Below are 27936 nucleotides of genomic sequence, written 5' to 3' on the forward strand. Positions count from 1 at the left end.
GTTAATCTTACTAAAAAAATTAAAACTTTGATTATTGATTGCAACTTTAGAAGTATGTAGTTGTGGTGAACATATAAACTAATGATTTCAGTAATGTTTTACAGTTTATTGATATTATTTAATGAATCAAGCGTACAACTACAAACAATGTTTGAAATTACTTACATAAATTTAGAAAAAAATATTTTAATAAAATACATAAAATTAACACATATTGATTTTGCATTGAATCTAAACCTAAAAAAAATCTACCCCGATTGAGTGTTTAGAATTTATGTTGTAAAGCTAGAATTAAACAGCACTACAACTATACTATGCACTGTACCACACAACATAAAAATGCCGCAACCTTCCTGCGGTGAACACAGTCGTGAAATGCAAGCCGTAGTCGAACGCAGTCGTGCTTCTTCGCGCGCGTGAACGGAATTGATTGTTCGGTTTGGTGTGTCTTTCGATATTCTCGCGGTATTTCCTCTATCATCAGTGTCAGAGCTTGATACGGACGGGCCCCGGTCAAACGTGAAACGGAAGTGTACAGAAGTTAAAGAAGAAAAAAAAACAGACAGATCAAGCAGGTTAGCCTTTTTTCTTCTTGCTTTATTTTGATTATTTTATTAATTAAAAAATATTTATCGGAAACACGCGAACTGCAAGTTATGACCGTTGCGAGTTGTGTCTTAGCAGGCTGTGGAAATTAATTCTCCATTCATTTGTCACCTCTGGCAAACGATTCGCATCGTGCGATTTGGCAGATTCGCCAAAAAAACGGCTAACTAGTGTGCCCGTAACCCGTGTAACGAGAAAAGCAAATTCCTATCGGTTAGCGGTGCTACTAGCAAGGTGTAATCATCGCGATTTTTTTTTGCAAGTGTTTCGGGTTTTATTTGTTTGTGTGCATTGTGGCTCATCTGTGTGCGTGTGTGTGTGCGTATGGTGATAGTGCATGCGAGAGGAAAACAAAACCCTCCAAACGGGGTAAAAGCATAGAAAAGTGCAAGCTTTCCCCACGCACACCGAAAACCGGCAGAAGAGAAGAAGCAATAGAGAGGGAGTTAGAAAAAAAAAATTCCACCCCACCTTTTTGGGACAACGAGCACCAGGAGTGGGTGTGTTTTAATTTTGTTGTTTTCAATTGTTGAAAGGGAAATTAGTGAAAACGCGGTGCACCACGCTGCGTAAACGTGCAAATGTGTGAACGGTGGGTGTGCGTGAAACAAAGAAACGAGCGCCAGATGTGTGAGTAGGAGGTTGAACCGTTCCTTTTCGTTTTTTTTGTTGCTCGTATTCGAATTAATTTGAATTAAAAAAAACGGTTGCTGAAACGGTGCGAACAGTGGAAACCGCAGCAACACAACGTTTTCACCGGTTCCACGTGTAAATTTTCACTGCACATAACGGACGGAGTAGGCAGGAAGAATCTAAAACACTTGACATTTCGTTCGTTTTTTTTGGAGGACATTGAGGACAGAAAGAGTGTTTGATTTTGCTCATTTTGCTGGTGAAAGGTTTGTGTTCAGTTTTGTCCTTCTGGTGGAAATTACTCAGACGAACGTGGAAAAAGTCCTGCAAGGAATTCGAAGGTGAGTGTTGTCTCCGTTAGTTAAGCTTTATGTAGAAAATTTTCGACAAAAAAAGGAATAACTCATTGCGAAAGATACCGAAGTTAACATGGCATAGTCCGGGGGGGAAAAACTAGCGCAAAACTATGCTTGATTTTAAATATTTTATCGACAAAACAAACCAAACCTTTTTCACCAGTCTGGTAAGGAGGGCTGACATCACCACCGACGGGGTTGCTATGCGAAGGAAGTTTTTCCACCATCGGCTCATCGCTTGTAAAACCTGGGCAGGGACGAAGCGATGCCCCAGGTACGGAATGTGCTGCTCAATAACAACTCAAAAAAGGGGCCAAATATATTAACCAACTAACAGGCCCAAGTGTGTAGCAGCATACAGAGGCATTGGGCTATTGCAATGGTTCAAGCGCAGTGTGCAAGTGCCCGAAGCGTGTTGGTTAACTTGGCTGTGACTCTTTAGATGCATTCCTACCTTTTTTTTTTGCTCTTGTATCCGTGTGAACAGGTGTGCTCTGGATTCTACCTTCCTCCAAAGAAGAGAGCTCGAAAGCCTATGAAAATGAAATTAGATTGGAAGAAAACTAATCGCAGTTCTTCGTTCGTATCCTTGCCATCGGAACGGTATTGATAGTAGAAATGAGGACGATTAGATACGCCGGTATCAGTCGTCGGTATAGTGGTAGTTGTGGTGCCCGATGCATTTTGAGCAACTGGAAACATTCCAACCATTTCATTGCATGCTCTATTTTCAATTAGTACGACCCGACCGACATTTCGTTTTGGGCCAGTTTTGGGAAGGGTTTCGGAGTTGAGACGAGCATTTGATTTTTTTTCCCTCTTCTATTTACGTGTCATGGACATTGGGAAAGACAGTGTATGAAATTGAATTATAAATGACTCAATTTCGATGTTTTTTTTTCTGTTGATCAAATCGATAAGCATGATTAAGACGCTTGAATAACGATAGATTATTTTTTACTGTGCTTTTGGTTAATCTTTCATTCGTTGGAAAGAGCAATTCAATCCTAGAATTATGCTCTTGAAATGTTTTATTCGTTGAAATTTTCTTCACTAATATCTTTTGGGAACAATGTCAATAGTTAAATGAAATGAATTTCCATATCAATTTAGAATGTCTAATATGAATAATATATTGGTCCCCAAATTGTTTGCATAACATTTTCCCAACGCCATTACATTTTCGTATTAAAATTTTCCTCCGACAACTACCTATTTATCACACAAATTGTCTACACCAGCTTGATTGATCCGGGTCGTTTTCATTGCAGCTATCTAGCCTTTACCCTGGTGATGGAAATTTTGCTCTCACATAAAAGCGTCAAGATGACTCAATATCATTCCCAGCCAGCCCCAAGATAACTCCCGGGCGCGCGCTTCGAATATTTTGGCAGCATTGTTTTTACCCTCTTCATAATACTTACTGCCTCACGTTGCTCACTTTTTCGCTAAATGAACAACAAAAAAGGCACACTAGCCGGCAACCGCTAGACTGTGATGTGAGTCTGGATGAGGTACCTCCACCAGTGTGTTGGGCAAAGTTTTTCCTTTACATAACTACATTAAATCGACTAGCAAAATCATTCCATTCCGTAAGCTACCGAAACTCAACGCGAAACATTCCACCCGGTTCAACGTTCTCTTCCCCTTCCCAACGGTGGCCGGACTCTGGAACACACCGTTTGGTGAATTTATCATTTATTGAATCATTAACGGTTTAGGTTTTGTTTTGTTGTTGCTTTCTTTCTCTTGAATTGCGTTATCTTTTTGCTTCTACCCGGTCATGGTAACTTGGTCCATCGTTTCATTATTTTTCACTGCTGCATTGTGCTTTGGCTCGTTTCGTTTTGTTTTTCTCGACACATTTCTGTGTGTGTGTCGACCAAACTCTTGTGGTCTGGTGGACCAAAATTCACCAACAAATTTCTTCTCTATTTCATAGGGAGCGGGGCAAAAATTGACGTTCAACCGGGACAAACGTAACTGACATGTGGTGCTTTGGTTTCGTATCAGGCTGCATTTTGTTTTTCTCTTCATCCCATTTGTGCATCATTCGATTCGATTTCATATCTCCATTTTCCGAGACGTCATCTGTCCCGAGTGTATCGTTCTGTGCGATTATCCCGAGCGATTGTGTGTTTGGAACTTTTTTGCTACAAGCACGATTGAAAATCAATCGATTCGATTTTCCATTAAGGGTTTGTTTTTATATACTTGGGTTGTGTATAGTCATTCACCCAGCAGAATGTAAGAGCAATATAGAAACAATGGTAAGGGATTTATTTTCAAACATTTCTAGAGATGTATTTCTACTGAATGAGTCTATTGAAAGTATAATAGGTTTTTAAGACCAAAATTTAAATTTTGAATATTTGTAAAATCCTGCATTACATTCTTACTATAACCAAACGCATAAAAATATGTTTGATGCAAAGGAAATTGCATCATATTTTCTACCATCATATCAGTCGTAAAAATATATGCTCTTCTCCAACGGCGTACGTGAGCATTTCTTCAACGGGTTTGCCATCGTACCTGCTACCGTGTACGCCACAGGAATGCACACCTTCTGCCTTCTGCCCATCGTCTCCTGCAAGAGTGTCAAGTTCAAGTTCAGTATCCTTTTATTGCATCATCTCCCGAGGCAAGCCGACTGGTCAGTACCACTTATTACGGCAATCAGTCGTCCACCCGGCGAACTCGGTTCGGTGCCACCACGATTTACTTGTTCTTTCTGTTTCTTCTCTCTTACCGATGTGCATGAAGGATAGACAGCATGCATACCTTCGCGATCGCGATTTATGTAAGAGATCGAGATCGAGCGTGTGCGTAGTATGGACCGCGCCGTCCTAGCATTTCTCATTCAGCGCAATAACTACGTCCTCCATAATTCTCGTCCATTCGCGTGATTTTACACTGCGGAGGTTTTCCCTGGTTCCTCTTCTTGTCTAGTGGCGTACATTGGCATACTCGGGTGTTTACAACTGATGCCTACAGCATACCCACGTAACAGGCATTGGTGACCACAGCCTCGTTCGGCAACCAATCGATCGTACCGAGAAACCGACCGGTGGAGCGCTGTGTGGCACTCGATGGAAAGTTCATTGATTCCTGTACTATGTGATAATTGCCAGGTTGAAAACGGAGGAAAACTTCGCCGACGACGCAAACCATGAGGAGCGTCCGGGACATCCCTTAGATGCTTCCCACCCGGTACAGCGTGATCTTTATTTTGCTAACTTTTTTCCCCTGTCTCACTCACTCCCGTAACACTGCATGTTAAGTTGCAATCGTTGCTGTACGCCTTCTAGGCAGAAGCAACATAAGCAGTTACAGCATCGCGAACTCTTTATGTGTGGACCGTTCACGAGCACGACCCTGACTCTGATTCTGCTACAGCTGGTTGCGATGTTTTACGCTTCTTTTGCTGAAGAGATGATAATGATGTTAATGTCGAACCGAAGGTGTTTGCTACATATTGTGCCGTGGGGTTTTCCACCAATCCACCATTGTAGGCTGGTGGTCAGCTGCATCACTTACACCTGTGTGTAAGCAATTCCCGAAGGCAAGGACCGGGCGTGAACAGTGAACCTTTCGCACCTAGCACATCCAGCGTTCCAGATGGAAATGACTGAACACATCAGTAGCTCCGAGATGATTCTATTTTGTCTCAGTACTAGCTCCAACCACCGGGAGAAATTTTCGCACAGACACGTACAAATCTTCCTCATATATTTTCACATTCCCGCTATTCCCGTGTAGCTATTTACTGGAAGTCTATTTTCTAGAAGAATGCAGACATTACAAGACGTTTCAGAGGGAAGGAATGTTGCAACTCAACTAGGTCGTTGGCATTAGTGATATGGTGATGCGGCTATACCTGCGAGAACCTATTTTCCAGCAACCTTAGCCGTTCTTCACCGAAGGAGCGCAAAATTATTGAAAGGGATCCATCTCTAATTATCCGTTGGCGCACTTGCGCGGCAACTTGCATGGGGGGGCCACTCCAATGCAATCACTCTTGGGCGGGAACGAAACATAAATTAGCTTCTATTTTTAGCATCCAATACCTTCCTGCTGCCGTAAGCAATATATCCTAGCAAAGGAACATTGGAAAAGAAACACAGAATGAAGGTGCTACCTGAATGCAAGGTTCTCGCTGTTCAAACGAGCTATAAAAGTCCAACAAAAAAAAAAACGAACCCATCGACCAGCTGGAACTAAATCAGACTGACAGCTGGCTAGCGACGGACGGACGGATCTGCCACAGCACAACCTTCCACAAATCACGAAACGCTCAATGTCCTCCCGATCGAAGGCGTGCACCACGCGCTATCACTGTACGTTTCACCGTGACGTCCGTGATTTATTCGTTCATTCCGTGGCTTGATGGCTCGAGAAATAGATGTCGCCGGTCCGAACATCCACATAGCAACGAAATTCGATTCGGTTGCAGCTCGCTTGATTTGCTTTCTAGCGCGTTTTCCCCTTCGAGTAAGTCTTTTTGCTGTGCTTCTTGAGGTTTTCTTTTACGAAAGGAGTTTTCTGCGATGCACCAAAAAAATATATGTCCAGTATTTGACCTGGGCCATGAGACGGAAAGGGCAGATAAGAATGATGAATTATGTAGATCCGATCGTACGATGTGCGAATTTCGCGGTTAGACTACTAACGATGGCCCAGTGTACAATTGTGACAGTTATCCGCAATGACCGTCCTTAGCAGCTTAGTAGTAGTAGTCGAAATGTGTGGCTGCACAAGGTCCAGATGAGAGAGCACGTCTCGCGTACAGCAATTCGGATGTAAATGTGCGTCACTCCTAGTGCAACTTCTATCAAGTTCACTCTGCACCACCGCCGAAGAACTCGTGATGTCTCCGCAACTTGCCATTCATGCGTTCGGTTGTGATTGTGAGACGATTTAGAAAATGGGAACATTTCGACGTCGGATAATTGGAAGTATGGTGCACTTGGAATGAAATTTTAATTGCATCCACCTAGCACTGACAGGTACTCTGCGATTGTTTCGAGGTAATGGAATTTTGAAGGTGATCGTGATTGTGTTTGATTTCGCGTAAGCGCCCTCACTCGAAGTTCCTTCTCGAACTGATCTCCACAGACACTACACGTGCACAAGACGATCACAAATTGACGTTCATTAAACGGCAACTTGACTTCCTCTTTTGGAACGGTGCTATTTGTTCGGGCTTATGAGATCGCTGCACCCTTCAAATGCTAGTCGAGAGCGATTGGGTGGCTCGTGACGTCGCTTTGATTTTGTCTTTTATTATATCTACCTTGTCCAGACAAAAAGGCAGGACTTTGCGTACAGTGCACACCCACACCAAAGTTCGAAAGCATCTCATTCAACTATAAAACAAAACAAAAACCTGAACATTCAAAACGTTCACGTACGATCGAGAAACTGATACATTGGACAGGAATTCGAATAATTCCCGCTGCGCAGAGCCATCTTCCGATCCAAATACCTTCGCAAAATCATCCTCGAATCGTTGACCAAAACGGAAAACGGACGTGTGCTGTTTTGTCCGTGTTCTTTCTGTTTTTTTGTTGTTCCTTTTTATACCTCCTCCTCTGAGGTAGATGGAAGATGATGTGCGTACGTGTGTCCAGCAAGCCTTTTCGTGGGCCAGGTCTCGTACTACACGAGGGCGAATGTCAGAAGACGTGATCTAACAACACATAATTTGCCTTAACGATCACCGGTGTTTGGATGGAGATGCATGTTTAAGTGCGCCACTGCAGGGGAAGGGTAGATTCCGTTCGTCATCTTCAGCACAATCTCGTCTCCCTTCTGCATTCCTCTGCCACCGGACATATGTCTACGGTTCGTTTCGATCTTGATCTTGGCAATGAACTGAAGTGGCAATGGCAGACAAATGCCTGCGATTCTGCGCATTTTACGCGAGATTCTAATTCCAGTAGCGTTAGTCTCATTATCTGCCTTTATTCTTTGATACACTCGTCCGAGCCCAAGCCCAGTGCACAACCTGTCGACTCATCTGTCCGTACAGCTAAGGGAGAATCGTTGCAGGTAGTTCTCGGATGCTTCATGTTCTTTTTTGTAATAACATTCTGCTGGTATAGATTTTTATGTCTGCTTAATTTACCCGCTATACAGAAAAGTACCATTTCAATAGCCAGTATTCCACCATGTCTTTCTGTGCTATGTTCCAGAGCAGGTGCGGAGTTAATCGTGTAACTCGTAATCACTGCTAAGATATTATATTATATCGAATAAATAGTTTACCATCAATATCAGGTGACTAATTTGCAGCAATTAAATTATTGTCAAACCATGGCAAACTAAGCGTAAGTTACTAATATTACAAAATCGCGCCTAAAATAGGACGAGGTAAAATAGGTGAGTAAAATGCGCATCAGTCCAAAGACATCGCAATCGAGACGTCACTGGAAGCGAACGATGTCACATGCCTATGCCCTGAATAAAACAACATGTGCGTGAACGGCACATTCTTTGACCGACGAAACTGGTTCTACCGTGAAGATAACTCCCTTACCTCACGCTTTTCACCAATTAAGGCTGCATTACCCCGTCCGAATGGTCGTCCACGATCGTCGATCGCTGAAGGAAGAAAAAAAAACTTGACCAACACTTCATTCTTCGCGCATTATACTGAAATGAACTCGATCGAACTCGATCGTGCGATGAATTGGTTTTGATCGACGTCATCGTTCCGGTTCCGATTTTGAGGTTCATCCGATCGTCTTCGATCGTTTGCTTACTAAGCGCCGGCAAATTGAAGTCTCCTGACGTCACCAATGCCGATGATTTCCCTTTGCCAACGCATCGCTTTACATCCAATGCCAATGACACCGGCATACCTTTCTCTGTCTCGTACGGTTAAGCTCTACTACTCTCGCAAACAAAAACAACCAACTGCAACGGGCAAACTGGTAACGAATTCGCAACAATTTCCTCTCAAAATAACGACCCACTTCCAACCGTCCGCTACTACTAGCAGTCTGCTGTCGTCCATGCAACCGTCCAACAGTACACTCTGTATGTGTCACATTGCGTAATGCGGCCATATTTTGCAGCCTTTCTTGTTGATGGGTGGCGTGGCGATGGGTAACGGAAAGGAAAACACACAATCTGCGCCGAAATTTTTCATTCCCTGTGGTGCTTCATGTGCAGCATTCAGTTATTGTGCGTTGGATCTTCATCACTTTCTTAGTTTGTGTTTGTCAGTTGGAAAATGTTAACGCTTTTTCCAAACCAAGCTGTGCTGGGAGAGGATGAACTGCAACACATAAACCAATCAATCACACACGAATTAGTCATCCGGGAAAAATGATGATTTAATTAGGGAATTACGTTAGGTAATTCTGTATGGTGGATGTACACGAGATGAAATTAAATATGCGTGCATACGGTGTTACTATTAGCGTTGCTGTTACCAGGTAGTCAATATAGAGTTTTAGCTGATAATTTCCTTTGTATATTTGCACCTAACTGTACATCTGTAGATAAAAGCAGCAGGAGTTTTACATTTCATTGTGTTGATATATTTCCATATTGTTATTTTTGTACGCTTTTATGTCTTCAAACACATATTTCGCCTTCATACCATTTATGATAATTAGGCTTAAGCTTCCAACGTGCCTAACGAAACATGGTTGCCAGAAACAAAACATTTAGCGATTGTCTTCTTTGACTAATTTTCATTACATTGCTCAGTATACGTGGTAGTATGAGCTAACGGTTTCATGGTACCTAATTACTCATTAATTGAAAACCCCCACGAAAACATCTGACTAAACAAAAGTACACGGTTTCTGTGTCGCTGCCGATACTGGCGATGTTTGTGCACGTTGTTAAATTTGTCCTCTCAAGTTGTTTGTTTTGTTGATTCGGTAGATATCTGGTGCTTTATTTCACAAACACATACCTATTCGATAGTGTTTAAGCGATGAGTGCTATTAATTCAGTAAGATAACAACTTACGAACTTCAATAGATTTGCATGAACATGGTACAAAGAAGACGTGGGTACTTTGCACAACATATGTCAGTTTTACAACAAGGCCTGCCATCGAATAAATATAAAGCGTTCAAATTAGTGTCATTCTTCGATAATTTATCAATGAACTGTCATGTAGTGTTGGGTCAAGAGCGAAAGAGGTACCTCAATCCCTCCGCTCATCTTAAGCCAACCACCGACGGAGCATACTTGTATGTGGCGACAACTGACAGTTCCAAATTTTTTTGATTTCTCGTCGCCGGCTCGTAACCCATATATCTGGGCAAGGCTATTTAAAAAGACCAGGTGGTGGAATGTAGAGCATTTTGACATTCAAGAAGACGTAAAACAAGAAAACATCGTTTGACAAGGGTGGGGGCGTTTGACAGCATACCAAATACCTAAGCAAAGATACACTGACTGTTTAAATTGCAACGCTATTTTCATTTTAGGTTAAAATGTTGAAGGGATAAGGTGGCTGGAGGGTACGTTCGATATGGTTGATCTTGTTAAAGTTATTCTTGAAAGCTCCAAACATGTATACCTATAAATGCCATATACAGCATAAAAAAGAAAACGCATATCACATCTTCAGGTATAGCGTAACACCCCATCTGGAAAAGAAGCTTTCTACTGCACCCCCTGTGCATGCATCAATTAAAGTAAAATAAGTTTACATCTAATCCGAAACGTAGCAAGGACTGATTATCCGACTACGTGATAAAAATAAGTATAATAAGTCAGAAATGGCTGGCTGGCCTTAGAGGACGTTAAGGCAAAAAGAGAGATAGAGAGAAGTTAAAATCCATGTTAAAATATTTGCATGCTTCAAACAAATTTTAAATAGATAAAATAATAACAATTTCGTACCAATGATTTGAGTAATATGTATATTTTACCATCATTATTTTGTTATGCATTATGACACATTGACTATACACATGAAACCAGTGTTGTAAACCTAAGACCCCCACCCGCTTATGTCAAAATATCTGAAGAAGAATTTTGGCAAAACTCGCTAATATTCGACCTGGTCTCCTAAAGGGACCTTGTATCTGGGTTACGAGCTGGCGACGCGGTGACGTTCGGCTATCGCCAGAGTTTATACCTTTATAAGTTGGGGAGTTGAATCACAGCGATGCGAGGGTAACTCCTGGTTTTAAATTTTAGCCGTTATGTATCCGAATTATTTTTTTTTTTGCTTTAGCAATGCGGTATTCAAGGGGTATAACGTTTGGAAAAATTTATTTAGATGTAAACTGTTGACTTTGAATAATACACATACTGAATAGTCCTGTACTTATCAACTACTGCGTACTGCGGGATCTTGCTGTATATTCTGCATGCATAATAATGTTTGATTTTAGCTACGCAAGAATGTTTAAATCACGATTTAATGGTGCTTCTTCTCCTTCTTGGCGTAACGACCTCTGAGGTCATGCCGACCATTTCTGGCTTGTGAGACTTATTTTACTACGTAGCTGAATAGTCCTGATCAGTCCTTGCTACGGGGGAACGGTCCGGAAGGTATTTGATCCCTGGTCCTGCCGTGTGGAGCGGCGCCGTTTATCACATACAACAACCGACCGATTTAATGGTGCTGAATGTGTTTGTGATTTTGTTTTACTAATAATTTATAACAGAATTATTGAAAAATATTAACAAATTGATACCATCATCGAATCCATGAACACCATTATAAACACAACGAAACTTCTTTTGATACATGGTTCATGTCTGCGTCTGCGACACCCCCCAACACGATAGCTACAGCTACACGAGCGACGCCTCGCCAAGAACAAAAGAAATTCCTAGAAAAACGGTGGCTGTCAGTTGTCGCCGCATACAAGTATGCATCATGTGTTCTTGGCTTTATTGTGCGCGCTGCCGCACAGCCCACGCGAAAAAGAGGTAGCTCCGTACGGAGCGCTACACACAGGAGCGATTGTGCGATGCGCTCCCAGGAGCGAAGTTTCGCACCACAAGGAGCGCTACACAAAGGAGCGATTGTGCGATGCGCTCCCATTTGAAAATTTCCTAAGGCTATAGCCTTAGCATTTTTTTGAGCAATTTAGCAAAATTTTTAAATCTGATATATTTTAATGCGAATTTGTTGCAATAAGTTTCTTTTCACTCAAATAATGCTTTAAACACAGAAAAGAATAAAAAATCGGAAAAAAAATTTAAAAAAGTTTTCAAATCGAAAATTTCATAAGGGGTACCCCTTGCCATTTTTTTGAGAAATTTTGCAAAAAAAATTAAATTGATTTATTTTAATGCCAAATGGTTGCAATAAGTTTCTTTTCACTCAAATAATGCTTTAAAGACAAAAAAGAATAAAACATCAGAAAAAAATCAAAAAAATCAAAAAAATAAAATTTTACTAAGGCTCATTTTTGCACCAATTTTTGCCTATAACTCGGTCGGTATACAACGGATCGCCAATCTTTAAAATGTGGTCGATAGATGGCATCAATGGCTACATTTTCTTCTTGGACGGCCTTGCCCTCAGATGTCTGTGCCAGAAGATATTCGAGGAACCAAGTTCCATACCCTGTTTGAGAAAATGTAAAATTTTCTTCATTTTTGAGTAATTTAGCAAAATTTATAAATGCGATATATTTTAATGGGAATTTGTTGCAATAAGTTTCTTTTCACTCAAATAATGCGTTAAATTAAAAAAAGAATAAAAAATCGAAAAAAAATTTAAAAAAAAATTTCAACTCGAAAATTTGATAAGGGGTACCCCTTACGATTTTTTTTGAGAAATTTTGGAAAACAAATAAAATTGATTTATTTTAATGCCAATTGGTTGCAATAAGTTTCTTTTCACTCAAATAATGTTTTAAATTAAAAAAAGAATAAAAAATTAGAAAAAAATAAAACAATTCTAAAAATTTGAAAATTTCCTAAGGCTGTAGCTAGTGGGTCAAGAGCAAAAGAGGTATTTCGATTGCTCCGCTCATCTTATTGTGCGCGCTCCCGCACAGCTCACGGGAAAAAGAGATAGCTGTATCGCAGGAATCGCTCCTGCGTCCAGCGCTCCTTGTGGTGCGAAACTTCGCTCCTGGGAGCGCATCGCACGATCGCTCCTGTGTGCAGCTACCTCAAGCGCACCGCCCACTTAGAGAGCGAGAGCGGTGCGCTCCGCTCTTGCAAAAGAGCTACTTGACCCAACACTACTGTCATGGAACCATCAGAATTAGAATCTATTTCTAGACCAAAACAGACACGCCACTACTGTCTGGCATCCTAATTGAATTGTTTTATCATCAAAATAACTTCTAATGGAATTGTTGCTTAACCGCGCAGTCTAACGCACATAAGGGACAGCGTCGTTTATTAATCATTAGATAAATGATTGATATTAAATTACTTATAGGCGTTACATCTATAAATGTCACGGAACAGGTTATTGATCGCACAATTGTGAACTGAATATGAACATACTCCTTCATTTGTATCGTATAGGAGATTCTATTTTTGATTCTATATCCTTCTTCGTATTGGTCGTACTCAAAAATGTGCCTTGCTGTCTAGTAAATTGAGGATTATAGTCAGTCAGTTTCGAGTTTGACATACCACATCCGTTTACCTAACTACAGCGCATAATAATCTCGTGCAAACGTGAGACTGGCGAGCAACAGACCTCGATCAAGAAGGTCTTCGCACATGTGGATGAAAATTCGACCATGGTTCACGAGCTGCACTCACATGAATTATGCATCGACCATCGGCCGAATTGTCGAGCAGAAGGTGTTTTGAGGACGCTAAGAGATGCACGCTTGCGGGTACATACAATCAGCCTGGAAGGGACTTTTGCAAAGTTTTTGTTTCTTTTATTGCAGGCGAGGTATTCGCAAAGGTATTGTAAGATTGAAAAGATCGTTTAAGAATCATTAATTAGTTAACAATCACACTTTTTATCAAGCTAATTGCTTGACATGTTGAATGTTTAGTCTTCCCGTACAGTATGGCGCGTGTACTGTTTTTATAGTAATGAAAATACCCGTTTAAATATGAATGAACGCTGGAATGAATGGGCCGCGTATCAAGTCGTAAAAAAGCACATGTGTCCAATGTCTAGCGCGGTAGTTAGGGTGGTTATTTTCTACTTAAGAAATAACGATAGACAGCCGGACACTTGTATGTGGTGTCTCCAGTAAGGCATTCCCCGAAAGGAAATGGTAACATATTCATACACGTGAGTACGATACTGAGGTTGGTTTGTCGACATATTGTAGACACCAATCGACGAAATCCACGTCACGTTACGCGTCAGTACATCCTCTATAATTTTTCTTCCTGGAGAGATTGGTTGGACAACTATGGTCAGAATTGAAGATACAAATTTTAACTAAGCTCTTACCGTGAAGAATCTTCATGAATCTAGCATAAAATAAGTGTTTAAAGAAATGACATTCATCAAGTATACTGGAATTGGCGTGAGCTATCAATAGTTGGCTTTCGAAACTGGTACTCCACTACACACTATGTAGTAAATGTAGTAGTTTTCGGAAGGAAATGCAATCAACAACAGTACACAAAGTTTCACACTAATGGAAAATATCGCCTCACATATACACCTCAACAAAACAACCTGGTCATCGTCGAAGGCTAGTGCCGAGGACCGTACCAGACTCTTCGATTCCAACCGGCTGTATACGTGACCGGCCACCGACCGCAATGCGTGCATACTCTTGCGATCAACTACGGACAACCTGGCCCCCGGATCGATCGCCGGTCGCGATTTCACAGGGCTTGCCTTAAGTAGTAGTGCGCACATGGTACAGAGCAGTAGGGACATATTGACATAGAGGTGGTACACCACATATATCTTGCGTCTTGCGGGGTTTATAGCATTGACCTTGCTGGTGTTGCTGCTGCCGCTGCTGCTGGTTACCGGTGCCTGCTGCCGATACTCTGTTACCGGCACTAGTCGCGTTGGTGACGGATGTTGATGCCGCATATTATTTCTGCTCTACCGTTGCCACTGTTTCTCCACCCAACCGAACAATTGGTCAAAACAGCGCGAAATCAATTTGTGATGTGTATACCCATCACCCTCGCCGCTTTCGATGCGTTGTATCGGTGGAATGTAAAGGCGCAGTTGACGCACTGTTCGAATTTGGAGATTGTTCCGTTAGCCGCTATTAACAGCAGTACATGTACTTCCGCTAGCAATGTTTGCAAAACCCTGAGTAATATTCTTCGTTCGCTTTTCTTCGCTTGTGTTTTGCAAATATTTACACTTAATTTGTTCCATTTTCTTGTGACAAACCCCAGTGTTTGGAAAACATGGAAACTTGGTAGCAAGTTATATCGGATAAGTTAACCTTTATTATGGCCATTATTTATCGTTTGTCCATTGATGATAAATGGTCTGCAAATGGTTTCCAAAATATTATTGAATAAACAACCAATTCGTGTTCTTCGTGCAATCGATTTCAGGTCGAAAATTTCGATAAACCTAAACCGCATAAAATAAAGCTTTACGCAAAACTATAATCCAAACATTTTGTTTAGAAGGTCCTCCATGCTAAATGCCAAGTTCAGACCCAAAGTGGTCTATTTTCGGGGTTACGATTAGTTACGATTTGTTCGTAATTAATGGGTTCACTTCCACTTCTGCCTACTAGCCTCTTCATTTGACTAGTTTTGTTTTTATTTTCTTTAGTTTTGCAACAATATTCAGCTTGCAGTTTTCTTCATAGTTTTCTTTCTCTCTCTCTGTGTTACACTTCTTTTTTCTGTTTGTTTATACTTTGCAACAGTTTACACAATAGATACGGGTGTGTGTGTTAGTGAAGGCACGCCGTTATGTATGATGTTTTTCACGCATATTTCTTTTTATTTCTTACTCACATATCTAAATGTCTATCAGTATGATTTATTTCGAACCACGGTACCACGATCCACGGGTGCGCAGGGAGGTTTGGTCGTCAGGTCACGCTAAAACTGGAGCCTTTGCTGCGCTAGTCCACGTCACGAAACTGTTTCATACGCGTATATTTGACGTGCCTTGGGACTGCCGTGTCTTTGAAACGCAGTAGCTCAGTAAGCTTCATCCTTCCGGTGCCATTACACTGTTTCCACCTTGCTCTACCGTTTAAGTTAAACAGTTCCAACGCGGCCTGGTTGGTTATGCAGTTTTTGCGAGTGTTTGTATCTTCACCATGGTGAGATTTTCCATTATGGTGAGCTTTGTTTTGTGTCTCTTTCGTGCACATGTGTTCTGTTACTTCTTCTTGTGCACCGTTTCGATGCCATTTGTCTATCGTTCGAAAGGTTTTTCGCTGCTTCACTGTTTGCTGTTGATAGTGCGGCGATTAGATTTCATTTCAACCCTACTGGTTACCTTTTTCACCTCGCGTCGAAAAACCTCCCCACGGTTTGACCTAGATTTTCACTTTTTATGTTGCTGTTTTGTTGATAATTTTCTGTCAGTAGGTTGCTCCTAAGCGACCTTTTTTGTAGCCGGGAGTTTTCCGACGCCACTAAAGGTGATAGTTGCCGAGCGCTTGTTGAACCACAAATCGGTCTACATTCACTTTCTAAACCGCATAACTGATACTAAAATCGTACTGAATTTATAGAGATGAGTTTAATAGATCATGATAGATTCAAGCGAGACCGCATAATTGTGCTTGTAAGTGAGACGATTGACATGAAAAATTTATACTTGAACATTCCCAATTTTACTGAGCATTTCTCGAAGTCACTTAGAACGTTTTGCGCAGCCCTTCAAATCATTCATTCATTCGCCTATCTGCCTACTGAATGGATGGCACATACTTGAATGCGACTATTTCGATCAAGTTACCCATTGTGACATAATAAACCATCCACTGTCACGTTTCACCGGTTCATGCATTCGGTCAATGAGCTAACTCGTAAAACTGTACATGTTCCCGAGCGGGCTACGATGACACGTACGTGTCCCACGGGACGGAACCGTACCGGGAGAACCGTCCACGCGACCCTCAACCAATTGTGTGAAAAACGCAAAACTTGCCAAACTGCCTCAACGGAACGTCGGGCAATAAATTCTCTTGACCTTTGGATCGTATGCGCCATGCGTTCTTGCAGGGTGCCACAACGACAGTGAGAGAGCTCACGTTGTGGAAGTTCATTTCATGTCGCAAAGTAGCGTCATTTAGTTTCGCTTGAAGACTTTAATGGACAATCTTTTTCGGTTCCTTTTTGCACTGGTACTGACCACACCTTGGTCGGGACTATGAAGGCTAGCGGCAATAATGTGCCAGAAGTAGGAGGAATCGGTATACATTAAACCCTCTTGTCACGACTATAACAAGAGTTTGATTTCTAAGAGTGCTTTTTTTTTCTTTGTACACTTCTGGCCCTTCTGTCTACCTGTAACTTGCTTCATCCCGAAGCTTTCACCAGCTGTTTACAGCAAAGGTTTGTGCTAGAGTCTCACCCGGCCTAGACTTCGAAGGGTTTGGCCGTTCAAGTTCACCAACACCTTCACCACCGGCATAGCGGTTGTTTTATTGCACCTTTTTTTTGTTGTTCCATTCTACAAACTAACACCGGCAACTTCAACAGAACCACCTCAGCCCTCCTAATTGCGGCCAAAGGGGTCTTTCACTTTCGTGATCTATTTCCGACCGATTCTATTAATGCGATCGTGGCTGCTATACGCCTTCAATTAGGCAGCTTGTCTATTCGCACTGCTGCTGACAGCATTAGTATATCGTAGTTCCACATCTAAACTTTGACTTTCCATCCTGTTTCCTATCTATCCATTTCCAGCACGACAACCGCATCGGACGGAAAACACAACGAAGAGCACTCGACGAGACAGTGAAGATGGGACCGGTAGATAAACCGAGCACCACCGGCCGCCGACGTACCACGACGCCGCTAGCACAATGTACATCGGTCGGCGTAACGATGTGTCTATTGCTTCTCACAGCGTCCGTCGTACAGACAGGTGAGTAATTGCATCAGCGTCACGCAACGCAAGTCGGTGCAACCGTTTGGACTGCCCCGACACCTTCGGGGCCATGTGCGATTTTGAATAGAAAATTAGAAATTGAGAGTACCGCCAAGCTTTCCCGGGGGTTAGTTCTCATGACGTTTCGTTGTTACTGCTTCTAATCAGACGTACGGGCAATTGCTAATGCAAAGCGGATTCGATAAACTAACTTGCGAAACATGTGCTCACCAGGAGTCTTTTTACTGTCGGAGGTAGTAAACAACTTAATTGGGCGTGTTTTGCATGAGCGCAAATTTGTTAAATGGTCGCCGAGATATGGGAAATTGGATTGAAATGCTATTAATTTTAGATGTAAGTCGTGCTTAAATACTTTAAATACTTTACTAACAAACATATCGAAATCTGTTTTGGCTTTATAATCCTTTACCATGATACAACGCAGGAACTTAACCGCTCGTCAAAAATAATTCCTTTGGTGCATCCTTCTAGCGACCATCAAAGGCTAATAATTTGTGTTCCATCACATTCGTTATTGATTTCCTGCTTACACTTCTGCGTCATTCTGCTGTGTACGGCGTTGGCTAACGCACACCACGCAGAATTATTTATATCCTTCATTTTGCATCAGCCATAACTTACGTGCGGATGAATTATGCTTAATTTGAATGCAATTAACTATACCGCGACTACTTGTACCGGATGGGACCATTAGGAATGCGTCATCCTTGGAGGAGTAAAGGAGCTGCAAGAAACCTCCGGAAAGACATTTTAATACTTTTGTTTTGAAGAAAAGGCTCATTACACTACATACACCACCCTGGTTTCATGAAACTTTCAGTATTCCTGTTGAAAGCAGACGTTCGGAAGTCTAGGCTAGGTTTTTTTCCCTAATGTTTGCTAGCATATGTTACAAAGTGCTGCGTCTGTTGTGACCTTGAATCGGGTGTGTCACAGTACCGCTGCCAAACAAACAGACGGTGCTAAAAACAGAAGAGCGCCATATTTATGCAACTCTTGTTCCAATTCGCCAGAGAACCGACATCCCTAAAGACCGTGGAGTACAAACACAGAACGGACGATTCGTACCGTAAGTCAACCGCTCTAACTCTGCCGCTTCTCAATTCCTGGACGAATAACCTTCGTTATAGACCCAGGTGACATAGGGCACGGCTCAATGTGTGTTTGCTAATTACGCTTGCAAGGCACATCCACGCGCCGACTACTAGTTCGTCTGCGATGATAATGACCGAACAGCGATAGCGATGATGGGTCACAAAATTTGAAACATTGTCACGATCCTATATGAATTGCGGCAGTACCACACCCAAGGTTCGGTTAACATCGCCGTAATACAACAAAGCTCAGACAGTCAGGTAAAGGTCACAGGAGGGAATGACTTCCTGTTGCACGGTAATACCATGATGACGATTTCAAGAGTGCAATTAAATCATTTTCGCTAACGTGCTGATATAGCACATTCAGAGAGTTATTTTTTGGAAATTCTCGAGGTTGAAATAGTTCCGGGAGATTGCGGTAGTATCGTAATCCTTCAGGACACACGTGCCATGGTCAGACGGCATTGTATAAATGAGATTTAAGAGCTAGCGAATCGAAATGTATATCTGAAATGATCTCTTTAATAAATACCTATTAGACGCTTATAAATATTGGACACGTTATGGATATTCCATCGACTGATGAGTGCGTTAACCAAGGATACAAAGTGATCACCAATCGAGCGCAAAATCCTGACTGGAAATACCAATTGTTATTCAGCTTGTTTTTAATTCGCGTTTATTCCCCAACGCATCGTTAAATATCTTTGAGAGTAATTTCCGGAGATTCATTGATTCATTGACTAGATGATTCGTTGTTATATTGCAGCCACACGCAGTTTCTCAAATTGTGCCTAGCAATCTGTGGTCTACAGCAAAGAAATATGAATGAACTTAGGTACCTGTCTTTGCAAAAAAACCTTCCAAACACCGTAAATACAACACGACAACAGCTGACCACTGCTGAAACCTGAACCTTCCTCAACAAAACACTGAACCACCATGCCATTTCTTGTTGCATTTTTATTGCCACCCCGTGTAACACCGCCGTCAGCCTAAGAAAACACATCCCGGAGGGCCGACACTGGCCTGGTAACCTTGGTGTATAGGCAGAAAACATTGCTTCTTGCTTTCCTATCGCGGTACTGTAGAAAGAGGAATGCAAATTATGCAAATTTCTACGTCTATCTCTAACCGCCCATCAGAGGACGATGACGTCCGGATGTCGCGTTTAGTTTTCAAGCTGACCACAAGCGGTTGACGGTAGGACGGACGATTCTTGAGGTGTCTTGTTTCCGCTTTGCCTGGAAATAAACCCATCGTCACCGTTTGTAGAAAGTTCAGCAATTACTGGAGTGCCACTGTTTGAATATCGGGTATTCAAATTCTAGGACTTTTAGGTAGGAAGGTAAATGCCAACGGTTGCATTATCGGGAGGTCAATGTCAGGTGTTGAGTAAACGGTATATTTCGAGAAGGCTTGTATGAAGGTAGGCTAGAGATTATGCAATCTCTTGTACTTATTTCCATTAAGTTCGATCTACACCATGGGAGTAACCTTAGTGCCCTATGGAGAAAGTCTTGCAGTAATTCAACATCACTAATTTGTGTTGTCAAACAGTCTATTTAACTTGCGCAATGTAAATAAATTTGCGCTTTGAGGGAGTTATCTCAAAGCCAAGCGGCCAGTTTGAAGTTTTCCATGGATTCAAATGAGATATTGACACCTCAAACACATTGAACTGCAAACTGCAATGTAGAGTTGAAATCAACCGACGTCCTTCCCGCGGAATAGTCACAGGAAAGTGTTGACGATTGGCGAACATGAATGATGACTGTTTCATCTCATTGGTACTTCAACAGATCCTTGCCAGCCTGCCATAGCGGAATGGTTTGCAAGACTTCATCAGAGCACAAACTTATTGTTGGAGGTGATCTCTGATTAATGAGTTTTCAGTCACTCGCCAACGACCTAAGGGGAGGTATTGAAGAAAATCAATTTCTCTCAAACAAAACGAACCTCCTTTCCTTGTCTCTGTATCCAATACTACACCCGGTATGTCTGGTGGTGTGCTGTTAATGTTGTTCTGTTTGTGCAGTGTGTCTTGTGTCATGTGCTCAAACCATACTATTTGTCATCGTTCACACAGCGTATTGTTTGTCGGCCGTGTCGACCAACCAGGCAGCTTCGTTCGTTCTTCATGGCCACTCTCTACTAACTTCGTGTGGGAATTGGATGCATTCGACGCGCGAATGCACAAAGCAGAATAATGCTTATGCGCGAATGCGTTTCACCATGGTTCTTGTTTGTCTATTTGCTCGCCCGGCGGATGTTTTTCTTCTTCAAACCTGTGTGAGCTATTAACGGATTTGCCGCTGTACGTTACATCCACTACACCCGAGTAATTGTGGCATGAAGTTGTGGGATTTTAAAAAATACTCGATTCCGTTTGCGACTTGAATCGATTGGGTTCCTAATGTTCTAATGTTCCGGGAAATTTGTTACTAGGATATGACTGCAAAGATATTTTTAATTCACACACTGCACAGCGCATTTCTTGACTCGGTACTCATTTAGTGACTTTGCAGATATTCATCTTCGAAGTGCTACCGGTTTCCCGCTAGGAATGATGATCTCATCGCTCAGAAATGTCTGCTAGGTATCCCGAGTCTGCTTTTTTTTTGTAACCAATGACACAACTACCATGACCACGATCGGCGGTAATTGTGATTAGGGAAAATTATAGGCCTCACACCCGGCAGATGCCCGAGTACCAATCAAAGCCCGACAGAGCGCTGCTGTCAATGTGGTCTGCTAACCGGATCTTAGAACCTTACTTCGAACACCATTCATCCAACAACACGAGCCACACATTCCATGCGGGATGATGGAGTCATTTGCCAATATTCTAAAGTAATCTTCTTCGCGGAAGTTGCAATATTAGGATTGGTTTGGACTTTTTTGTGTGTGTTTATTCGCCAGAACCATTCAAAGCCCGCATGATCTAACACACGCGGTAGATCGAGTTGCAACAGGAAGACAATAATCGGCAGAAGCTACTACCTTGCTAACGAATAGTGAATTAAACAAACGCGTGTGCGTGCTACTGTCGATTAATATAGATGCTTGGGATGAGCATGAACACAATAGCTATTTATAAGTAGCAAAAGCACTATATTTCCTCCACACCACCTGAACATTAATGGTAGGTCGTAGGATTAGGTGATACAGTGAGAAAGGTGAGAGAGTTGCATGATTGTGACTAGATCAGGTTGTGATATCAAAAGCGAAAACATGTAACAAGTTAGATCATGTTAATAGATAAGTAAAAAGTCTGTTTCACCGCGACTACATCTTAAGCGATTTCAAATGATATAAACATAATGGAAAATAACCTAAACGAAGTACTACCTCGTGGTATAACGTCTTGAACCTCATCTGGACCATCTGGAAGGACTGTCTTGGAATTCTTGTCACTGAATGCAAATAAGTTTAGATAGTTGACATGACCTAGTAGGAGGATAAATAAAATAGAAAACTATCCCATGATCAAGCCTTTAAGCGTGAAAACAAACGAATAGAAGAGCGAAAAAATTACATCAAGTGTCCAATTATTTTTACAACAACGAACATCGATCATCATACTATGTCTTCTGTATCTCTTTGTTTTTTTACAGGACCTGTGATACGATCGCGTCGCATGATTCGAGAGATTTACGTAGAAAACTCAGCAGCGTCCCCAACGGCACTGGAAAACGCTTCCTCGGAAGTTCCTAGCAGCAGTAGCAACAACGGTAAGTCACTCGTATGTGCACCCGCATGGTTCGCTTCTCCCGTGGCGCTAGTAACGGCTGACAGCGTATCGGCACACTGAATTTGGCTTAATAAAAGTGAAAACTTTCATTAAAATTCCTTCCCTCTCTATATCTCGTTTACGCGCCTGTGCTTTCTCCACTTCTTTCACACCATCTGTGGCCGATTGACCGACCAACAATCACGCTTGACGACCACAGCAACAGCAAGTGACATGTGCCTATACGATGGTTCCTACATTGAGCGATCGGCGATAGCATGTGAGAAGAAGCACGGTTGTCGTGCGATTCAGAAGACCGGTGAATGCTGTCCAGATTATCAGTGTGGTACGTATAAAGAAGTAGAGGGAAGGGAGAGAAGTTGAAAGGTCATTGGGGTTTTCGTCCTTACGGTCATGTACAATGATCCATGCTATCAAGATGGTCTAAATTCACGTTATTAATTGGAGTGCGATATAAAATACGCTTTTCTTCTATATGTCCAGAGTGTCAACGAGATGGCAAAACGTATGCAAATGGTGAGAAAGTCTTCGACCCGAATACCCCATGTCGTGCCTGTTATTGCCAGGGTAAGATTGATATTGATTTTTATAAATAATAAAGTGATTATTTTTTAACACATATTGTAGTATACGCTAGATTGTGCGTTTCTTTACAATATTTCAGTTCTAGCCCAATGGGCACTAAATCAAATGTTTAATCTTGTTATGTTTACACACGTCAATGAATTTCCGTGACTAATTCTCCTTTCTAGGCGGCGAAATTACCTGCAGTGAAGTGAGCTGCTACAAACGCAACGACTGTGACCCGAAGTACATTCCTGGCCGGTGCTGCCCAGAGTACGATAACTGTCCCCCGTTAGGTAAGAGGAAGTGATAGCGATTATACTACGAACTGGAACTCTCCAGCCACTATGGTCTGCTGCACTTTCCACACATCGCTGAACATCGGAATCTGTCTGAGATATTATCCCTTTACTTTTTTACAGAAAACTTCAAAATAACTGAGTCCAGTACGAATACAAAGGATGCAGTTAACACCGAGCGGAACGACGAAGAAACGAACGAGGTGAAGGGAAACTATGCAGCCGAGGCGGAAGAACTAGCAGGACTTCAAAAGCAACAGACAACGGCAACTATGACACTTCAACCTGCGGTTACACCATCGATGCCTAACGATAACCCGCTCGGTATCAAGATCAAAGAAATCACTAAAGCGGAAGAGATTCGTCTGACCGACAATCGTCCCAGCGCAGAAGAACAGCAGCAGCAGCAGCAGCAACAACAACAACAGCAACAGCAATTGTTAGCTAGTCGTGAAACAACCGTCCAACCATCTTCAACACAAAGTGAGGAGCTTGTGAATCTCGAACACCTAGACGTCAATGTACCGGATGATGATGGCGAAAATGGGACAAAAATTGTACGTCACACTGACGGTGATGGAATGCGTTCGGATATAGATGAAGAAAGGGAGGATGCGAGTGCAAGTGAAGAATCGCTGAAAACTGTATCGGCGGAAAATCGAGTAGAATCAAGCGAAGCTTCAACCGTTGGTACGGTGTCATCGACCTTATCCGAGTCAGACGAATGGATGGATGTGAAGGAATTTGCCGACGCGTCTACCTGGTCTCCAAGCTCGTTTGCTATTAGCACTACAACTCAAGCACCTTTGCTCGCACCCTCAACCAGTGGGCCCTCCACACGTGACGAAGAAGTCGTGTCCGAAGGCAACATGAAGCCATCGAAGCAGGATAACGCTCTGCCAGCAGTGGTGCAGATTGGCGATAAGCTCGTGATTGTGGATCACAACCAGCCGAAACCTATCACCGTGATACAGGTAGAGGAGGTAGAAGGTTTACAGCGTGGTGAAGACGATAGCGTATACGACCAGGAGATGTACACAGAGCGCAATCTTCCCGCACCAGTGGAGAGTAGTCGAGAGTCATCGAAGAAACTAAAGCTGCACCATTCGGTCGATTTGGAACAGGAAACTTTATCAACACAAGCAGATTCTAGTGCGGCCTACGAAACGGTGTACCATTCTGGATCCACGGAACAGGGTGGTGGCGTGTCGGAGGAGATTTTTGAGACGCAACTGTACACTGAAGGACCAGAGGATGCTGCAGCCTCAGTGGAGCGAAACGATACACTACAGGGAGAACCGTTGTCGGTGAGTAAGGAAGAGTTTCTGCACATGGGAGATTCCCAGGAACCAGCAAAACTTCAGCAGGAAGAAGAACACACAACTGCAGGTATTGCTGTGGTTGGATCCAGTACGTCGTACAGCAGCACCGAGGAAGGGAGTACAACAATGTCGGATCTCCAGGTTTCTCTAAGCTCCGAAGCGTCGGGCGATGAGATGATCTACGATACACATTTTTACACCGAAGGACCAAGCACATCATCCGAGGAGCATGGACCAACGCTGGGAACCGGTTCGGAAGAAACGTCAACTGCTGGTAACACTTATATTCCACGTCATTCTGTACCCGTGGCGGATGAGCTGGCTCCTCAGCACGAAACCTACATTGAAGATAACGAGCATGAACTTATCCACCCAGGATTTCCGCCCATTCCAGAGGATTTCAGCGTGCCGCAACTTGATCAGCCGGCCATGGAAATGGAAATGGAACCACATTCCGCATCTCCTAAAGACGTGCCAGCGAAACAGGAAAAAATTCTGTCTGAAGTGCTAGACTTGAAGCGCAATATGACATCCACAACTTCAGCTCCAGCGAGCAGTTTGGAGTCTTCCACTGTGAACGTCGTAGCATCAAATCAGGAGGAATCGTCAAACTCTCCCGCTTGGTTAAAGGAAGATCCTCAACCTCAATTGAGATCACCTGGCGAACCACTTCTAATTCCCGAGTGGGAACGTACGAATGGAACGAGCAACAGTAACAGTAGCTCTTCGGAGGAAGAACTAGAACAGGAAGCCAGTGGAGCCGGTAGTGCACCCAGTGATTTCCAAGTGCTTAAGATGGGGTCGGAAGAGTATGTAGACGCTGGTGAGGGTAGTGGGTCCGTACTCCCCACACCTACCACCACATCGGCCAAGACATCAATCGCCGAAAATCGTTCGGAAGAAGAAGATGAAGAAGGTAAAGCGAAGGAACCAATATCTGGTGAATTGGAGTTAGGTTCTGCTGCAAATTCTTTACTGGATATCGACTCTCCAGTGTCGACAAACGTGACCGACGACCAATCGGACAGTGTCAAGCATAATCCAAAGAATGATGTGGAGAGTTTGAAGTACGATGACGACGAAAACCATGCCACTGCAGAAGAAGCTATACCGAAGAAGGTACAACAGCTGGAACCCAGCGAACGAGAAGTGACTGGTGGTGTACAGGCGCCCACGTTGACTAACGTCTGAGCGCGATCTACCCAACACTCAACGGCAATGAAAGTCAGCTAAAATCTTGGTGCCAGTTTTAACATTCTCTCCGTAACACAGTGACGCTCCTCAAATTGGTAAGGAGCACCGACTGCCAGCTGGTGTGTGTGGTTGTGTTTCTGCTCCAACTGCAGACGTGCCATCAAATTGTAGATTTCCTCTAAAAGGCAAAGCTCATTCACCTCAAACATCGAGTTGCAAGGGATGGGATAGAATGTAAATCAGGAAAATAGCGCTCTTTATCCGCTTGATCCTACAAGGTGTATGTACTGTCTTGTGTGATTGGTTCAAATTGTTTAAGGTAAAAAAAAATGAAAGCCTTATTGCAAATTATTTATTCTCACACCACACATTGTTCCATTTGTCGTTCGTCTATGTAGTGCTTATGGGCAATGGTTTACATAGGATCTTGTTATGGTCCGAAAGGTGAAGGTACGTCAACCGAGGAACTTTAGTTAGTATAAAACATTATTTTATCAATGTCCACATCGGTGATGACAACAGTAACGAAACAGGGGGTCGATCTGAAGAACAGCCGGTATGTGATAAGCGGGTCCGATGGGTCGGTAAAGTTATTGGAAGCGTTCCGTTTTGTTTTCCATAGCCATGCATATCGGTTTTACTTTACACATAAGAGACTGTTGTGTTAGGCTCTAGCAAGTACGTATTTATTAAATGTCATGCTATTTATATACCGCCGGTCCCGTTTCGTCGAAAACTTCATCCCGCCACGGCCATTTCCATCTACAGTAGTGGGTGGACCACAAATTTCCTTTAAATAGTTCTTGACTACGAGCTCCTCGATGAGCAGATCAGAGAAGAAGCGAATTTCATAGCATTAAAGCAAAACTTTAGAGCAAATGGTATGTAAAATCAGAAGTCATATCTTAATCTAAATGGTAGTCTCTCTGTGGGAAACGCATGGTAAGTTAATAAAGCGATGGATCGAATGTTTCTTTCTGCTGTCTTATGCATAAGGCAAAGGGTAAATGTTGTGGAAATGCGGAAGCTACTACAATGGAGAGTCCATGTAGTTAAGGAAACATTAGGCAATTTCCATTAAAATTGGGAATGAAGCTAAAAATGAAAGGAAGCATTTTTTATTCTAAAAAAAAAGATAAAAGCAAACAAATTATACTAGTTTCTGGAGCATAATATAAATAAAGAAAAACTACATATTACAATTTCAAGTATAGTTATTATCATTAGTGCGTAAACAAGGAATCCGTTGAAAGGCGAAGAAACTACATGCAGTAAATAAGCCTAAGAGCATTGTAGTGTAGATGGAGGGTAGCTAGATAGTGAAATTAGCATTATTCAAACAAACTGTAAAAAAACAATCTATGAATATATGCGGAATGGAATAAATATTTCTATGACAAGGTATGATACCTATTCAAAGCAGAAAAAAGTGTCCGTGATTATTCAAAAACAGATGATACAAAATGGAGTAAAAAGGATATATGGCTGTATAATTCGTTAACCGGGTAATCTAGAAAAAAAAACATGAGAAGAAACGCTTCGGAAGCGTTGCGACGAGATGAAAAAACGCCTAGAGATGTGTTTGTAACAGAGCGTTGCATACTTTTAGGCGTTTTCGCTTGTGGAAGAGAGTTCGTCGCTTATGCTCAGGTCTTTTGTTTTAGGTTTGCTTCTAATGAATGAAGTTTTTCGTATACCATTGATTTTGATATTAGATTGAGAGATTCTTGATATAAAATAGATTGATAGATATAAAAAAATTATATATAAAAGGTCACGTGGTTTTCTTTGTGAAAGCAGTATTATTTTCATAGGTAAAAACATTGACATTAACGCATCTACATTTATCCCTGAAAAATGACCTTTGAGGCAGTGCACTAAACACCACCCCATCAAATGTTTTCACTCCCGTCTGAGGACGAATTAAATTCGATCGAAATGATCTGCCCAATGTCGGCCGATGAAATGTCTCAGAGTAGCTTTGGGCCTGGCGTCTACCTACGAAAAGGGGACGCTGAAAACTCTTCGGCAACCACCATCGTCACACCACCCGCTCGCTAGGAAAACGTGACTTCCGAACTTTCCGAACAGCTACACCGCGTAATTTCTTCTCGTCCGTCATACCA

The 27936-nt window shown here is 42.3% G+C and overlaps 1 protein-coding gene across 1 annotated transcript; it reads left to right on the forward strand.

The window, feature by feature from the left end:
- Positions 1 to 260: 260 nt before the first annotated feature.
- On the forward strand, positions 261 to 27198 carry LOC125765887 (probable basic-leucine zipper transcription factor D). The gene is made up of 7 exons (XM_049431385.1): positions 261 to 1580; positions 17376 to 17556; positions 22295 to 22411; positions 22631 to 22756; positions 22915 to 22998; positions 23184 to 23291; positions 23418 to 27198. The coding sequence occupies exons 2-7, from the start codon at positions 17433 to 17435 to the stop codon at positions 25805 to 25807; spliced, it is 2949 nt and encodes a 982-aa protein (XP_049287342.1). The 5' UTR covers positions 261 to 1580; positions 17376 to 17432; the 3' UTR covers positions 25808 to 27198.
- Positions 27199 to 27936: the final 738 nt, after the last annotated feature.

The sequence above is a fragment of the Anopheles funestus genome, chromosome 2RL (genome assembly GCF_943734845.2).
Source record: "Anopheles funestus chromosome 2RL, idAnoFuneDA-416_04, whole genome shotgun sequence".
NCBI lineage: Eukaryota > Metazoa > Arthropoda > Insecta > Diptera > Culicidae > Anopheles > Anopheles funestus.

What these genes read in the sequence shown, in the direction of transcription:
- LOC125765887 (XM_049431385.1), top strand. Translation starts at nt 17,433, where the DNA reads ATGGGACCGGTAGATAAACCGAGCACCACCGGCCGCCGACGTACCACG. An exon ending in CTGTCCAGATTATCAGTGTG is followed by an intron (nt 22,757 to 22,914) that starts GTACGTATAAAG and finishes CTATATGTCCAG; the next exon opens with AGTGTCAACGAGATGGCAAA. An exon ending in CGATAACTGTCCCCCGTTAG is followed by an intron (nt 23,292 to 23,417) that starts GTAAGAGGAAGT and finishes ACTTTTTTACAG; the next exon opens with AAAACTTCAAAATAACTGAG.